General features: G+C 39.5%; 2 protein-coding genes across 2 annotated transcripts; both read left to right on the forward strand.

Moving 5' to 3' along the window:
• Nucleotides 1–836: 836 nt before the first annotated feature.
• hdm (meiosis specific with OB domains hold'em) lies at nucleotides 837–8,630 on the forward strand. The gene is made up of 8 exons (XM_074091175.1): nucleotides 837–1,146; nucleotides 1,265–1,323; nucleotides 1,404–1,557; nucleotides 2,439–2,613; nucleotides 3,787–3,956; nucleotides 5,750–5,903; nucleotides 6,329–6,431; nucleotides 8,468–8,630. Exons 1-8 carry the CDS (start codon nucleotides 900–902, stop codon nucleotides 8,624–8,626), a joined length of 1,221 nt encoding a protein of 406 aa, XP_073947276.1. The 5' UTR covers nucleotides 837–899; the 3' UTR covers nucleotides 8,627–8,630.
• Nucleotides 8,631–8,778: 148 nt separating this feature from the next.
• Nucleotides 8,779–14,577, forward strand: Dnai2 (dynein, axonemal, intermediate chain 2). Its single transcript, XM_074091169.1, has 11 exons — nucleotides 8,779–9,015; nucleotides 9,086–9,233; nucleotides 9,330–9,585; nucleotides 9,661–9,770; nucleotides 9,849–10,000; nucleotides 12,952–13,086; nucleotides 13,173–13,254; nucleotides 13,333–13,511; nucleotides 13,591–13,723; nucleotides 13,803–13,907; nucleotides 13,999–14,577. The coding sequence occupies exons 1-11, from the start codon at nucleotides 8,801–8,803 to the stop codon at nucleotides 14,197–14,199; spliced, it is 1,716 nt and encodes a 571-aa protein (XP_073947270.1). The 5' UTR covers nucleotides 8,779–8,800; the 3' UTR covers nucleotides 14,200–14,577.
• The last annotated feature ends 22 nt before the right edge of the window (nucleotides 14,578–14,599 follow it).

A 14,599-nucleotide genomic window follows, 5' to 3' on the forward strand; every position in this document is an offset into this window, starting at 1 on the left:
GTCACCGCGTGACAGCAGCGAAGAGATGGCTTCTTGCAGGAATGATCTTGGCCTTGGAAGCTGAATTTTTAGTCTCACTTAGTAGCAGTCGGGGCAGTGGTACAAATAAAATAAATTGGAGTGAATGAAAACATAAATAACAGTATTTTTGCCGAAATTGAAGAGGTTTTTTCCCAGCGATAAAGCTTAACATTTTCAGCTTTATCGCTATATGTCACGTGACCAGATTTATCTGCAATCGAGCGACAAGCGACTGCATGTGGCTACACCTTAGTTTGTGGATAGCAATAGCATTTCCATTCATTCGAATAATCAATACTCACTCGTTCATTTCATTTACCTTGCCATGCTTCATTCATTATTTCTTGAGATGCCATTATAATAAATTCCGAAATTTGTTCTTCACACTATAGAAAAATCAGACTATAGAATCAGATAGAAAAATACATGAATTATATAAAATTAGTGTTTTTATTTAATAATACTTGAGTAATAATAACAATTTATTCATCAGACATATAAATCCATTTATTTGTTAGTACACAACTTACAAACTAAGCTAGTTCGTCTCAAAATGAATACACTTAATCAATGAAAAAATTTAAAAATAAATCACAAAAAATAAAATATATATGATATTATTGAATAAAATTTCAAAATCAATATTATGAATGTCCAAAAACTTACCAAAATATCTAACATTTTTATTGATCGGACTGGATTGACTGGAACCCTTAAAATACCGGTAAATTCCAATGAGTTCAGCACCTTAAACAGTTTCTTTTCCGGTTCCGGTTCCGATCATAATTTTGGCGCGCTGCACATAGTTTCGAGTCGTAGTGTGTAGAAGTTGCAAAATTTGAATTATTTATTACCATTACCATAATTACTTTAGTAGGATGGCAGGAGTGCAAAGAGTTCGTCTGAACAACTTGAACATTAATTTAAAAAATGCATTTATAGTTGGCATTATAATTGCAAAAAACAAACCACGAATATTTGGTTCTAAAAAAAGGAACGGAGAGTCAAGGGGAGTTACTTCCTTCACGCTAAGGGATTCTGATGTGGATACCATTTATATCGATGTGTGGGGTTCAGAGTATTATGTTATAACATTCTATGAAAGATTTCTCGTAGGCGATGTTGGTAAGTCCTTTCGAAAAGAACGAAAAAAGTTAACAGTCATGTTACCGTTGCCGTTGCAAAAGTTTAATAAGAATCACGTCAGAATGTTCATTGTGAAAACGTTTATTTTGCATTTCAGTCGAAATATCATCACCGAAGATAAGCGTGAAAGGGGGCAGTGAAATGTTCAAACCGCTCGTAAGTTTAATTTTAATAGGTAAGTGCATTTAACAATTAATAACATTGTAAATAATACTAAGGTTTTCCTAATTTTTAAGACATCTTCACCTTTCGAGCTGTGCTTGAACGAAGGCATGTCAGATGTGGCCATACACACCGGCGATTCGTTTACTTCGTTCTTACCGCTTCTGCACATTCCATCCAAGCCATCAGCTGCGTACCACGGACTTGGTGAAGTCATGAAACTGCCAGGTTTGAATTTTACGATTTCCTATTCGATCACTGGAAGTGGGCGAAATTCAACTTCCAAGGTTTGAAACGGACAAGTCCTTTACATAATAAACTTACTTACTACATTATATTTACTACCTACTGTATGTAAAAGCACCTTGCAAGTTAAATAAAAGCTAGTGAAAAAAGATTGTCTCCTGTGGATAATATTAAGAGCGTTTATACCTGCTGAGCTGGCAACGTCACATTTTTGTTAGTTTTTCTCGATTATTTCATAATAAATGAATGAAAATTAAAAAAAGGGGTTCCGATAGAACACTTCTTAATATATAAGTGAATGTGTCTACTCCAATAATTATTCAAGATAAACTTTTATATTCCTTAAAAGCGAATTAATGTTTATGACCGGTTATTGTAGAAAATAAAAGTCTAACGAATAATTAATGGAGTAGACACATTAACTAATATATTAAGAAGTGTTCTATCAGACAACATTATTATTTTTCATTCAATTTTTATGGAATAATCGAGAAAAACTAACAAAAATGCAACGTTGCCAGCTCAGCAGGTATAAACGCTCTTAATCTTTAATCAGACATTTTTATTTGCTCAAACATGGAAACATTGGTGTCTACTGCGATGTATTAAGTTAACGACTTGGAGTCATCAAACGAAGGTATAAGTTGTTGGATGGGTGATTTTGGATTAAAAGCGATAAAATGTTCTCACAATTACGCCCGCTTACACGGTTTAGGGTAAAAAAAAAAACATTAATCTCTATTTACGCATGACACCCTTGACTACCCTGGGTTAAATAGCAATTAACTTGAAGTTAAAATCAATTGTGGTTTGTGGTCTGTGCAAGCCCGTCTCTACTATTGTAGTTATTTATTTTATTACAGAACAAAGCAATAATGTTTACGTTGACTTGCTAGTAGTGGTAAAATCTGTGAAACCCGTGAAAAACATAAAAACTAAAGCCGGTGTCGACATGTCGGTGCGTAGCGTAGATCTGGTAGACAATACGACTCCTGCTTCTGTTGTATTGGACATCTTTGACATCGATACTATACAAAGGTAATATAAACTTTTTTTTTTATACGACTGGAAGGAAAACGAGCAAGTGGGTCTCCTGATGGTAAGAGGTCACCACCGCCCATAAACATCTGCAACACCAGGGGTATTACAAACGCGCCGCCAACCTAGAGGCCCAAGATGGGATACCTCACGTGCCAGTAATTTCACCGGCTGTCTTACTCTCCACGCCGAAACACAACAATGCAAGCACTGCTGCTTCACGGCAGGATTAGCGAGCAAGATGGTGGTAGCAATCCGGGCGGACCTTGCACAAGCTAATATCAGCTTGAAACCGACTGACAGCGGTGGCGGAGCCGTGCGGATACCGGTTGTAATATTCGAGCTAACATGAAAGAGTCCGCATATTACAACCGGCACCACCTCCGCACCGCTACACCACCGCTGTCAGTGCGTATCAAGCTTAATGCCAAACTATTCCTTTGTGATCTGTACGAAACAGTTGACAGATCGTTCCGAGTGCTCTAAGATTAATCAGTTTTATTTAAAAAAATATTTTTAACCCTTACAATGGTCGCGCTGTCATCTTTCATCCACCATTACCTCTCATATTTCGTTTTCTAGATTTTTTTACCGTACAACGGCAAAAACTACTAGACACTGGCAAAATTGTCCTCCGATGGACAGAGCCATATTTTTTTAAAGAAACAACAACAACCCCTACAATCTTTTTGTTGATTGTTTTATTTGTTGACTGTACTTATTATTTAATCCAAATAACATAGATACAGTCAGCAGCAGAAGTGGATGAGCGGTACCCTACAGTGTTCAAAATGATCTACACACGACTACTACTGCCAAGGTAAGAATGTTTAGATTATTTTGAGCACCACCAGTTCATCTACTGTACATATTTTTGTACAGTCAAGGGCAAAGATATCGACACGGCCAAAGTTGCAAAAATATGTATAAGTACACGACTTTATGCACTTAACATTAAGGCCGTGTATACATATTTTTGCAACTTCGGCCGTGTCAATATCTTTGCCCTTGACTGTACAGTCACCTGCATTAATATCTGCCTCAGAGGAGAGCGCAAAAATATCTGACACGTCCTAATAGTCATATCAGATTTGTACGCACGCTTTGTTGTGTCAGATATTGGTACTGGTGACTGTACCATTTATTCTTATTTACATGATCAATTTTGTTCAGAGCGGAGGAGTGGCGACCGCTGGAGAGCGTGCTGTTCATAGCGGACGCACGCGTGTCGTGGCGCGGCCGCGTGGCCGTGCAAGTGTGCGCGCGCTCCGTCGTCACGCACCAGCCGCACACTGCGGACGCGGAGGCGCTGCTCCTCTATGTGCGGAACCAGGCCAATACTCGTACGTGAACTACTTACTAAATTAGCAATTAGTTTAGGTCAAGTCACCTGACTTCATATCTGCCATTGCATTGTAGAGCGTGCAAAAATTCTGACACGTCGTACCGACCCTATAAAAAGAGTTACATCATAGGTAAATTTATTATGCACGCTTTGTTGTGTCATATATGGATGCTGGGATACAAAGCAAAGGCGAGTCGTCGCAGATGGTTATAGGCGATTTGGAAGACGTGAGCTGTAGGTACCAATTTTACCGGATTCATTTAGTTATCGTAGCTACTACTATTAGTGGGATTATTATTTCTTATTAATGTTTAATCATATATGTCATGACATACGGTGCTGCAACATGGACGCTCACGTTAGGGCTGGTCCACAAATTTAAAGTTGCTCAACGTGCTATGGAAAGGGCTATGCTCGGAGTTTCTCTGAAAGATAGAATTCGTAACGAAGTGATCCGACAGAGAACCAAAGTTATCGACATAGCCCAGCGCATTAGCACGCTGAAGTGGCAATGGGCCGGCCATATAACCCGAAGAACCGATAACCGTTGGGGTAGACGAGTTCTTGAGTGGAGACCACGGATCGGCAAACGTAGCGTAGGACGTCCTCAGACTCGGTGGAGCGATGATCTTCGCAGGGAGGCTGGCAAGAGCTGGATGAGAGTAGCCGAGGATCGTGCTCAGTGGCGTGCCATGGGAGAGGCCTATGTCCAGCAGTGGACGAACATAGGCTGATGATGATGATGATGATGATGATTAATGTTTAAAAACAAAAAGTAATTGTATTATTTATTAAAATAATGTCAAGTTACACAAATTTAAATAAATAATAGAAAAGACAGATAAATAGGTACACACACAATCAGTCAAATAACCCGCGCTGCGTCATACCAGGTGCAAAGGTGCCCACACTCGCCGCGCGTTGCCGTATTGAACAGCGATAGACAATCTGAAATTGTACCTATAAATTACTGCATGGCAGTGGTGTGGAGTGAACATTTTCGTCAGGCAACCTGGAGAGTTAGGTCAGTATGTTTTTGGATGCAACTCCTCCTCAGACTAAGTGGACTTAAAAGCTTTGCCACACTTGTCATCACTGAAGGCATGGATCGAGTTGTTACGACGTTACACCACTGCATGGTCAGTGCTCTTAGAGTAAGTTTTCGGTTACAAAATACGTCTCGATCGCGTTCGCGTTAAAATCTCAATTTGTATGGAAACACGAACAGCGCCTCTAGCGGAACGTTTGCGATGTTCGTGTTTCCATATAAATTGAGATATTAACGCGAACGCGATCGAGACGTATTTTGTAACCGAAAACTTACACTAAGGGTACAGTATACAATAGGTAATTAAAGGTGTGAAGGTTTATATATTTGTGAACGATCCATTGATCAATATTTAATTTATTATGATTGGTTCTGCTCACGTCTCCCGATTCCCCAATCAACTAAGCCTATTATTATTCGTAGCCTATTATAGTATATGGTATTGCTTGTTAAGGATACAATTGCTGCTGCGGGTGCCGTAACCACACACCAGCGTTCTGTACATTTGTCGGCACTTCAATCTTCACATAATTTTTACACTTATTGACCGGGAGTAATCTTCTCGTAATTCTCGGGTCACAACAAGATACCGGGGGCTACTACGAAATTCGTATCGTACCGTGCTTTTCACTCTCGTATTAAATAATATTAGCATCAGCGAGACAGCGAGATGCGAAGTTCGAATTTTGCACTTTGTACTAGGTATAGGGCCTGAATTCAGTCGAGTTTTCCGTCGTCTCTAGGCGGCGGCGAAGCAGCGGCTTGGGCGGCGTGGGGCGGCGAGCGCGCGGCCGCCGCGTCCGTGGCACAGGTCCGCGACCGACTCGCGACCGGCGCTCCCTTTTGTGCCTCGTTGCACGCTCTACTCACGCATCTTGACCTCGAAGATCTTGTCACGTATGAATAAAACTTTCTAAATGGTCGGGGCTGTGGGTCGGGGTGACCTTCCGTAACGCAAGACCCAATCATACCATTATCATCATCCTACCCAAAAAGGGTGAGGCAATTCTGCGTCCTATGAGAGCTTTACACGTTCCCAAGATAAATTATAGCCTCTAATAATATAGCTTTTATATGGTGAAAGAACCTTTTAAATCGATTCAGTAGTTATACATACAAACAAACAAAACAATCAAGTGTTTTCTCTTAATAATAACATTAGTTTAAATCAGGGACCGGACGGCTTAGTCACTCATTGCCCATCCATTATTGCTCGTAGCCCAGACTTCCCTACCCTATTGAATTGATATCCCATTCAGTGATTTTGCCAGATGTAGTTCCGGACTATTTTTACATACCTACCTTTGTATTTCTCTTTATAGTGAAGAAAATATTGAAGAGTTGAGAGTTCGATTTGCAGATCACACGGGGGAATTAAATGCACGACTCCCATTGAATACCTTGGATGAAACGATCGGATACTCCGTACGTACTGCATTATGATTGGTTATTTGGAGTCTTTTTGTATTTTTTATTTCAACTCCAAATTTGTTACTTTTACGGTCATCCCGTAAAACCATATCGAAAATACAAACTGAGATAATGGATGCACAGAAAAACCAGAAAGAGACCAGCGCTGGGAATCGAACCCAGGTCCTCACCATTCCGTGCTGCGTGCCATACCCCTTTCTTTTCCGAATTTCTCCTATGCACCCATATCTCAGGTTGCTTATTTTCTACTACGCTACAGCGACATCTATTTTTCGCTCTCATCGAGAGACGTAACACACTTTCGGAACTAATTAACCGCTCACCTAGTCAAGCAAGAGATGTCGGTCGCTACTAAGCAATAAAATTGAGATTGGTTATTTGGAGTCTTTTTGTATTTTTTATTTCAACTCCAAATTTGTTACTTTTACGGTCATCCCATAAAACAATGTCGAATCCATATCCTGTCCAGTGGTAGTGTAGAGGTATGGCACGCAGCACGGAATGCGGAGGACCTGGGTTGGATTCCCAGCGCTGGTCTCTTTTTCTGGTTTTTCTGTGCATCCATTGTCTCAGTTTGTATTTTCAATACCTACTGCATGCCATGCTTATTGTTTGTTTAATGCTTAGCACACGTGCAGCTTAATAAAAGTTAGCTAGGGCTTTTGGAAATCATTGTACCTACCACACATTGTATACTTACTGTGCTATTTTGGATATCCGTTAACAGGTCAAATAAAGTTAATTTCTCTAGACACTAAGTGGTCTAACATTTTCTGTTTAAAAGATAATCAAGAGTTAAGCTAATTAATTATTAGCAGTAAAACAGCGTACCTAAAGATCCTTTATTTATGTTTTTTTTTTCAAAGTATAACTAATCCATGTTTAATTCACTCATACTCGTATTTGGGCCAGTCAACTATTTTACCCACACTTTGGGCGTCTCCTGCGTTACCAAAATTGTCTCTGGCGTTACCAAAATTGTCTCTGACGTTACCAAAAACCGTACTTCCAACAAGATATTTCACGGTTTAATAGGTTGAACTTACGTAGGATGGCATGTATTCATGTACCACCATCTATTAAATTACAGAAAAAACATGTTTCCTTACAAAATTACAAGCCCACTTGTTCTGAGAGGAGGCCTGTGCCCAGCAGTGGGACGTATATAGGCTGGGATGATGACTTACAAAAATCTGCAATTGTTTGAAAAATGTCGCGGACAGATTAGTGTGGGTAAATAAGTTGATTGGCCCATTTAGCAAAAGAAAGTTAAATATGTGGTTTCTTTTGTCACTTGTCAAGTTTGTTTATTTTTCATCACACTTGCTCGTAAACAATGTCGTAACATGCAGGCTACCTTGGTTGCAACCCCCCAAATAAAACCCTCGACCTTAATGTGCTTGTCATGAAACCCGTGGTCGGTAAATGAGTCATTGCGCGTACAAATTTTCTTGTCATGAAGCCCAAGGTCGGTAAATGAGTAAATGTCCGTACTGATGGCGCTGCGCGCGCTGCTGCGCATGGCGCAGCAGCAGGACCACATGCACACGCGGCTCAGGCACATGCCGAGGTAGGGGGAGGGCGGCGCTGCCAAGAGCGCAGCCTTAGGTATCGCCAATATTTGGAACAATTATATTTTTTCTTATAGAAATATAAAATTTTACTCGCAAATGTGATGAAAAACATTGTATGTCGCACGGGCGGTAGTAGAATTACGAACATCGACTCATTAAAGCCCTCAGTCTTCGACTTCGGGCTTCTAATAGACTCTCGTTCGTAATTCCTTATTTACCGCCCTTAAGACACAATGTACTATTACAATTTAACAATTAACAAGGAATGTGAAGCTATTATATGCAAGAAAAAGAGATATTTGTAATCGAAAAAAAAAATTTTTTTATAGCAATAGCAATGAACTAAGTCGTCTTCCGAAATTAACGGATATAAAAAAACACGGTGCATTGAGGTATGCTGACATGTGACAGTAGGTATCAATGAAATAATACTGATAATGAAATGACATGTTTCAGGCAGCTCAGTTAAAGGCGTTGTCACCTGATGAAAGAGCAATGATTCGATGGAAAGTTCTTCTGGAGCAGTGCAATGTAAAACTCGCTGCGTCTCCGCCAAGACTTCTCGTCCTGGCTCTGAGACGAGCATCGCAAGCAGATCCCATTCCTCTTTATTAAAATAAGTTACATGCCTTTATTCCTGTAATAAACTTATTAATCTATTTTATTGTTTCAATATTTTGTTAATTTGTGATGGATAAACTCTATAGGGTGCGTTACCAAGCAACTTTTGTATTGATCAAACAAGTTTAGAGCATAGGACTGCTGTTGATATCAACAACTCTTAGAAATATGGAGAAACCAGAAAAGAATGAAATAACTTACGAATACACGAGGAAAAGGAAATACTTTGGAAGGCAATGCTTGTTCGAAGACCACGGTCCGGAAGTCCTGATCAACATAGCCAATAATCCAGTATTTTATAAGAACTACATATTACGTAATCCAGTGCATGTGGCTATACAAAACACCGGAACCATGTCTGAGCATTGGGTTAATTCAGTTAGGTAAGCCGTGCATTATAATAAATAAAAATAAAGATATGAATAGGTATATAAAATTATAAACTGAATTCAGAGCGGAGTACACAAGTTCCGGCATAAGACACGTAGAAGGTGGCTGGCCAAAAGACATAAACATGAATGATCCCGAAGCCACGCAAAGATATAGAAGGAAAATTGAGAAGGATGATGCATATATGCACGCTGTTATGCATTTGGGGCACGTAAGATAACCGCAGTTCATATTCTAACCACATTCCTAGTAAAGTTAGTGCCTACATCTAGAGCAAATTTCAAGGTTTTTTTCATGAATTTTATAGAGCATGGAGCACAATATCCTTCAAAACCAGGCAATAGACATGTATCAGACATATTATGAAGAGCTGCCTTCCATCCCACCAGTAGAACGCAGCAGTTGTCATACGGTAAACGTGTACAGAGAACCAGGTACCAGAAGACCCGTACGATCCCTTTCCTGGCAAGCTGATGGAGGCGCACGTTTGGCGACCGCATATGCTGATGTCGATCTCTCAAGAAATAATAGAGCTCAGCAAGTATCATACATATGGGATATTGGTAAGAACAACTAATACAATATTCTCCTAGACTAGAAATACCGCCCATCCATAACAATTCATCGTTATTTTGTAGAAAATGCCAACGCACCGGAACTTACTATAAAGCCGACACAACCATTACTCGATTTACAATATAATCCACGTGATCAGAATATTCTAGTGGGAGGGATGTTGAACGGACAGGTAACTAATATTTTAATAGTACATTGAAATCTATTAATATTCGCAAATTTAATTGGTATTTTCTTGCTCTTAATTCAGGTGGGATGGTGGGACATGCGTAAAGGAGGAGAAGCAGCTGGCGTTTGTCCTCCACACATGGCTCATCGCGACCTCGTCAGAAACGTTTTATTCATCAACTCCAAAACTGGAGCCGAATTTTTTTCAGCTTCGCCAGACGGTGTTGTGAAGTGGTAAGCTACAAATGATAGATACTTTTTTAGTACATACCTACCTAAATATAATGAAAGTAAAAAAAAAAGTTTTCACCTCAGCAGCTCAAACAGGCAGGTTTTTCTATTAAAAATCAGTGAGCAAAATCAATCGCATTTTTCTCACTCCGTGAGACAAAGTATTTTTTTTTAATACTGAGGACAGTGCTGGGTCCACTCGCTGAATTCCAAATATTTGAACTTGACTTTGATCTGTCACTTTCACTTCAATAGAAAAAAGCGAGAGATAGGATCAAGTCGATACTAAGTTCGATTTTCAAATTCTGTAGGCCTAAAAAGAAACAAACAATTAAACTTGCGGATACACATATAACCGCAAAATTACAAAACGTCTGTAATAGTGTAGTACAATACTAGGGACTTGATCCTATAGCACTTATTTTTTGAAACTTGTACGATGCTTTTCTTTTCTCAAATACAAAACAAAAACTACAAAGATCAATATATAGCTAAAAAACCAGGTAAGTGCGAGTCGGCCCCGAGCACCGAGGGTTCCGTGAACATTTATTTTTATATTTGAGTTGATTGAATGAAAGGTAAATTGCGGTTAACGATTTATGATGTTTTAAAAAAAACTACTTACTACATTTCGTTCAAACCAATTTTCGTTGGAATTTTTCGTGGTAATGTACATCATATATTTTTTTTAGTTTTATCATTCTCTTATTTTAGAAGTAACAGGGGGGGGCACATTTTACCACTTTGGAAGTGTCTCGCGCAAAATATTAGAAACCTCAATATCATTTTTGAAGACCTATCCATAGATACTCCACGTATGGGATTGATAAAAAAAAAAAATTCTAGTTTCAGTTCTAAGTATGGGGAACCCTAAAAACGAACATAAATGAACGAATAACGAATATTCCGCTCAATTTTACTTTTTTCTAAGTTTTTTTTTTACATTTTAATTAAACAAGAAGCATACACCATACACCAACATAATAAAAGAATACTGTGTTGATTACAATCTTAAATTATACTTACCTTTAGTATTAAAAATATTTATCAAATTGAATAAATTTGCAACTAATCTATTTATATTTATGTTTCAAACAATGTCCTAAGAGTGATCTCACATGCACACTGGTTTGTGAGAAACACAGAGATACATGAATATTTAATAATGCCAACGGTTAAAGAGGAGATCAACAAGTATTGCACTAAATCGAGTGAACTGCGTGCAACGCTCGGAAACGGACGTATCTCACTGCACCGAAAGAATGCGAAATCGCGTAGCGCGGCCTGTAAACAACCGACTGGAAGCAGATGCCGGTTCAGCGGAATCAAGTTTCGAGTCGAATCGACCGCCGGTGCAACGTGAGAGACCTGAGCCTCGTGTTCCGCCCACCGCCCGCGCGCCCCTCGCGCGGGCCGCAGCACTCCGCCAACAAGCAGCCAGCTGGGCGCGGGTATGCTGACGCGGCCGGCCGAGCCGCCACGCCCCGCCAGCCTCCTGCGCCGCCTAAAACTACTGAACCGAGGGCTACTTCGACGCCGAACAGGCCCTTGAGCACTAATGTAGACGAGGAGGGGTTCACATTGGTGCAGAAGAAAAGCAAGGCTCGCAAGAAACCTTGCAAGAGTCAGTGTGGCTCTGCTGAACCGGATCCAGGCTCCGGGCTGAGGGCGGCCTGTCGGTCACGCCGAATACGGCACTGTATGTGGCGCGTCTGCATCACACTGTCGCAGTCGCAGATGTGGTGTAATACGTCCGCCGGAAGGGCGGATACACGATGAGGGTGTTCCAGCTGCAGTCGCGCCACTACGTGCACTTCAGCTCGTTTGTGGTGCGCGTGCCGCGGCTGCTGATGGGGACCATCGCGAGTGCTGCCTTCTGGCCGAAAGACATCGTATTCGTGTTCCGGGGCACCATGACGCAGATGAATGCGACGTCGGGGACGGTGACTCAACGGGGTCACGCCGGTTTGTCACCAAATTAGTTTAAAATTAGTTTTAAATGTTATTGATTATAAATATGTATGTTAGTCTGTAAGGTATTTATTGTATGGGCCAAGTTGCCCGAAATAAATGAATGTATTATTATTTTTATTATTAAATACAAGCAACGGCTCCAGAAGCACGCAAACCCAACTTGCCAGGGACCTGATTGACAAAAGTAGTGACACATCAAGGCTCTATAGAATGGCAGATACTGCAGTTAGATCAGAGACACTAGAAGGGTCTCTTTGCAAGTCAAGTGTGAGTGTGTTTGTTGGAATAACCCACGAAAGTTAATAAAATTCAGACTATCTGATTATGACCCAAGTGGTTGATTGCAGATTTAAGAAACAAACAAAAAAAAAATTCAAACAATAGAAATCCTAATAAAATCATATTTATATGTAGTTTTTATAAAAAATTAAGTATACGTTTATTTTTCAACCTTTTTAATGACCCAAAGATGACGTATTTTGCAGTAAGTATTAAAGTATGACATATTTTACAAGGAATTCTAACTATGTTCAAATTACAATGCATGTTATGAACTGAGTATGAGATTTGTATCGTACCTATACTGGATACTTTTTCGTTCCGTATTCAAAACCTGTCTACTTACCGGAGACTTTTGGTACTTATTCTTAAGTGACTTTTAAAGATGTACCTAATGGCGACTGTACGAATCATTTTTGAGAAAAGATTTTAAATATGATTAAGTTTGTACTATATTTGTTTCTTAACAAACGGATTATATTTTAAAGTTTTTGATAAGTATTTTGTTTTCTAAATATATGTATGTGGTTATTTTGAATGTTCTCGCTGCTGAGGTGAAAAGTTGTACGTGTCACACGAGACCAAAGTTTTTTTTGCATCTCGTGAGTTGGAATCCTTCGCTTACTCGGATTCAAAATCAACACTCGCGCCAAAAAACGACCTTGCTGTCTTGTTGCACAAATAACTGTTGTATTTTACAGGTGGGATATAAGGAACATGGCGGAACCGACAGATTCGATGATAATAGACTTGGTTAAGCTTCCTACCGATACACAGAGCATTGAAACAGCCATAGGAATCTCGGCTCTTGAGTACGAACCGACGATACCAACAAGGTAATTTTGTAGTGAAATTACGTATCAACGGTTTAAAGAAGCTTAAAAATCCATGATCTTGTAGAATAATTATTTTTCGTTGGCAGATTCATGGTTGGAACTGAAACTGGAGCAGTGATAGGTGGAAATCGCAAAGGTAAAAACCCAGTCGAAAAACTACCAAATAAAGTAAGTCATAAATTAACATGAGCAAATACATTACGAGCGCTAACAAAGTAATATTTTACATCTTCATACTTTTTTTAGTATGAAGCCCATCTCGGCCCGGTATATGCCCTACAACGTAACCCCACATTTTTAAAAAACTTCCTGACTGTAGGAGATTGGACAGCTCGAGTATGGAGCGAAGATTGCCGGGAGTCCTCCATTCTTTGGACTTATTCTCATCGTACTAAACTTACTGATGGCGCGTGGAATCCAATAAGGTAAGTAATAAAAGAACGAAGAGAATGTGTACGAAAGGCTGAGTGTTGTAGGGACCAGTAATAATAACGTTGACTTCAGGTTTTCACTAATGTTGGTAACACAATGGGATGGATGCTTGTCGTGTTGGGATTTATTAAGAAGAAGGAGCGCACCAATAGTCACGGCGCAACTTTGCGATGAACCTTTACTAAGATTACGACCACATGAAGGGGTAAGTATGGCCAGTAAACATTTTATTTCCTGGAACTAAAATAATAAATCAAGACTATGCTGAAACTATTTGTTTTCAGGGTTTATTAGTGGCATGCGGGAGTAGTAAAGGAACCGTGTATCTGGCAGAACTGTCCCAAAACCTAGGAACTGCAGATAAAAATGACAAACAACTTCTCACGCATGTAAGTCTATGGTCTTATTATACTTATCTAACATAATAACGATAAGGTTTTTACATTATTTTTTTTAATTTTTAACGATATTTCGTTACAGATTTTGGATCGTGAAAACAAGCGTGAGCGAATATTAGAGGCACGAATGCGTGAAATGAGATTAAGAATGCGACAAGATCGCGACGGAGCACAGCAGAACACTGAGACTGACCACACCGCCAACGACAGAGACCTAGAAGAGGCAACGACCGAGTACATGCAAACGATCAGCGAGCTGCAAGCGCAACAGAAAATGTCATAAAATATACTATAGAATCAAGACATCCTGATTCATGAAAGTTATTGTAGCAACAAGTAACAAGCCTATCAATATAAAGTAGAAATTATATCGTGCCCTCTTAATTCAGTGCGTTCTTCATTGTTGATAGTTTTTTTACGTAACATATAAAGAACTTGAACCACTTACTTATGTCCAGGGAACTAGTTGAATATTTTTTCACTTAATATGACACCCGACAATTTCTAATTTGAATACTTTGAAAATAAATCCAAAAAGTTGCACAAAAACAAAACTTTGGTTCAATGCCACTACTGGGCATAAAAATTCCAACTAGTGCCATCGTCATAAAGAATTAGTTGGATTAGACACAAGTTTGTATATTTATTTGAGTGTAACATCAATGTTACCCCTAGAACTAAAT

The sequence above is a fragment of the Choristoneura fumiferana genome, chromosome 8 (genome assembly GCF_025370935.1).
Source record: "Choristoneura fumiferana chromosome 8, NRCan_CFum_1, whole genome shotgun sequence".
In the NCBI taxonomy this organism is placed as follows: Eukaryota; Metazoa; Arthropoda; class Insecta; order Lepidoptera; family Tortricidae; genus Choristoneura; species Choristoneura fumiferana.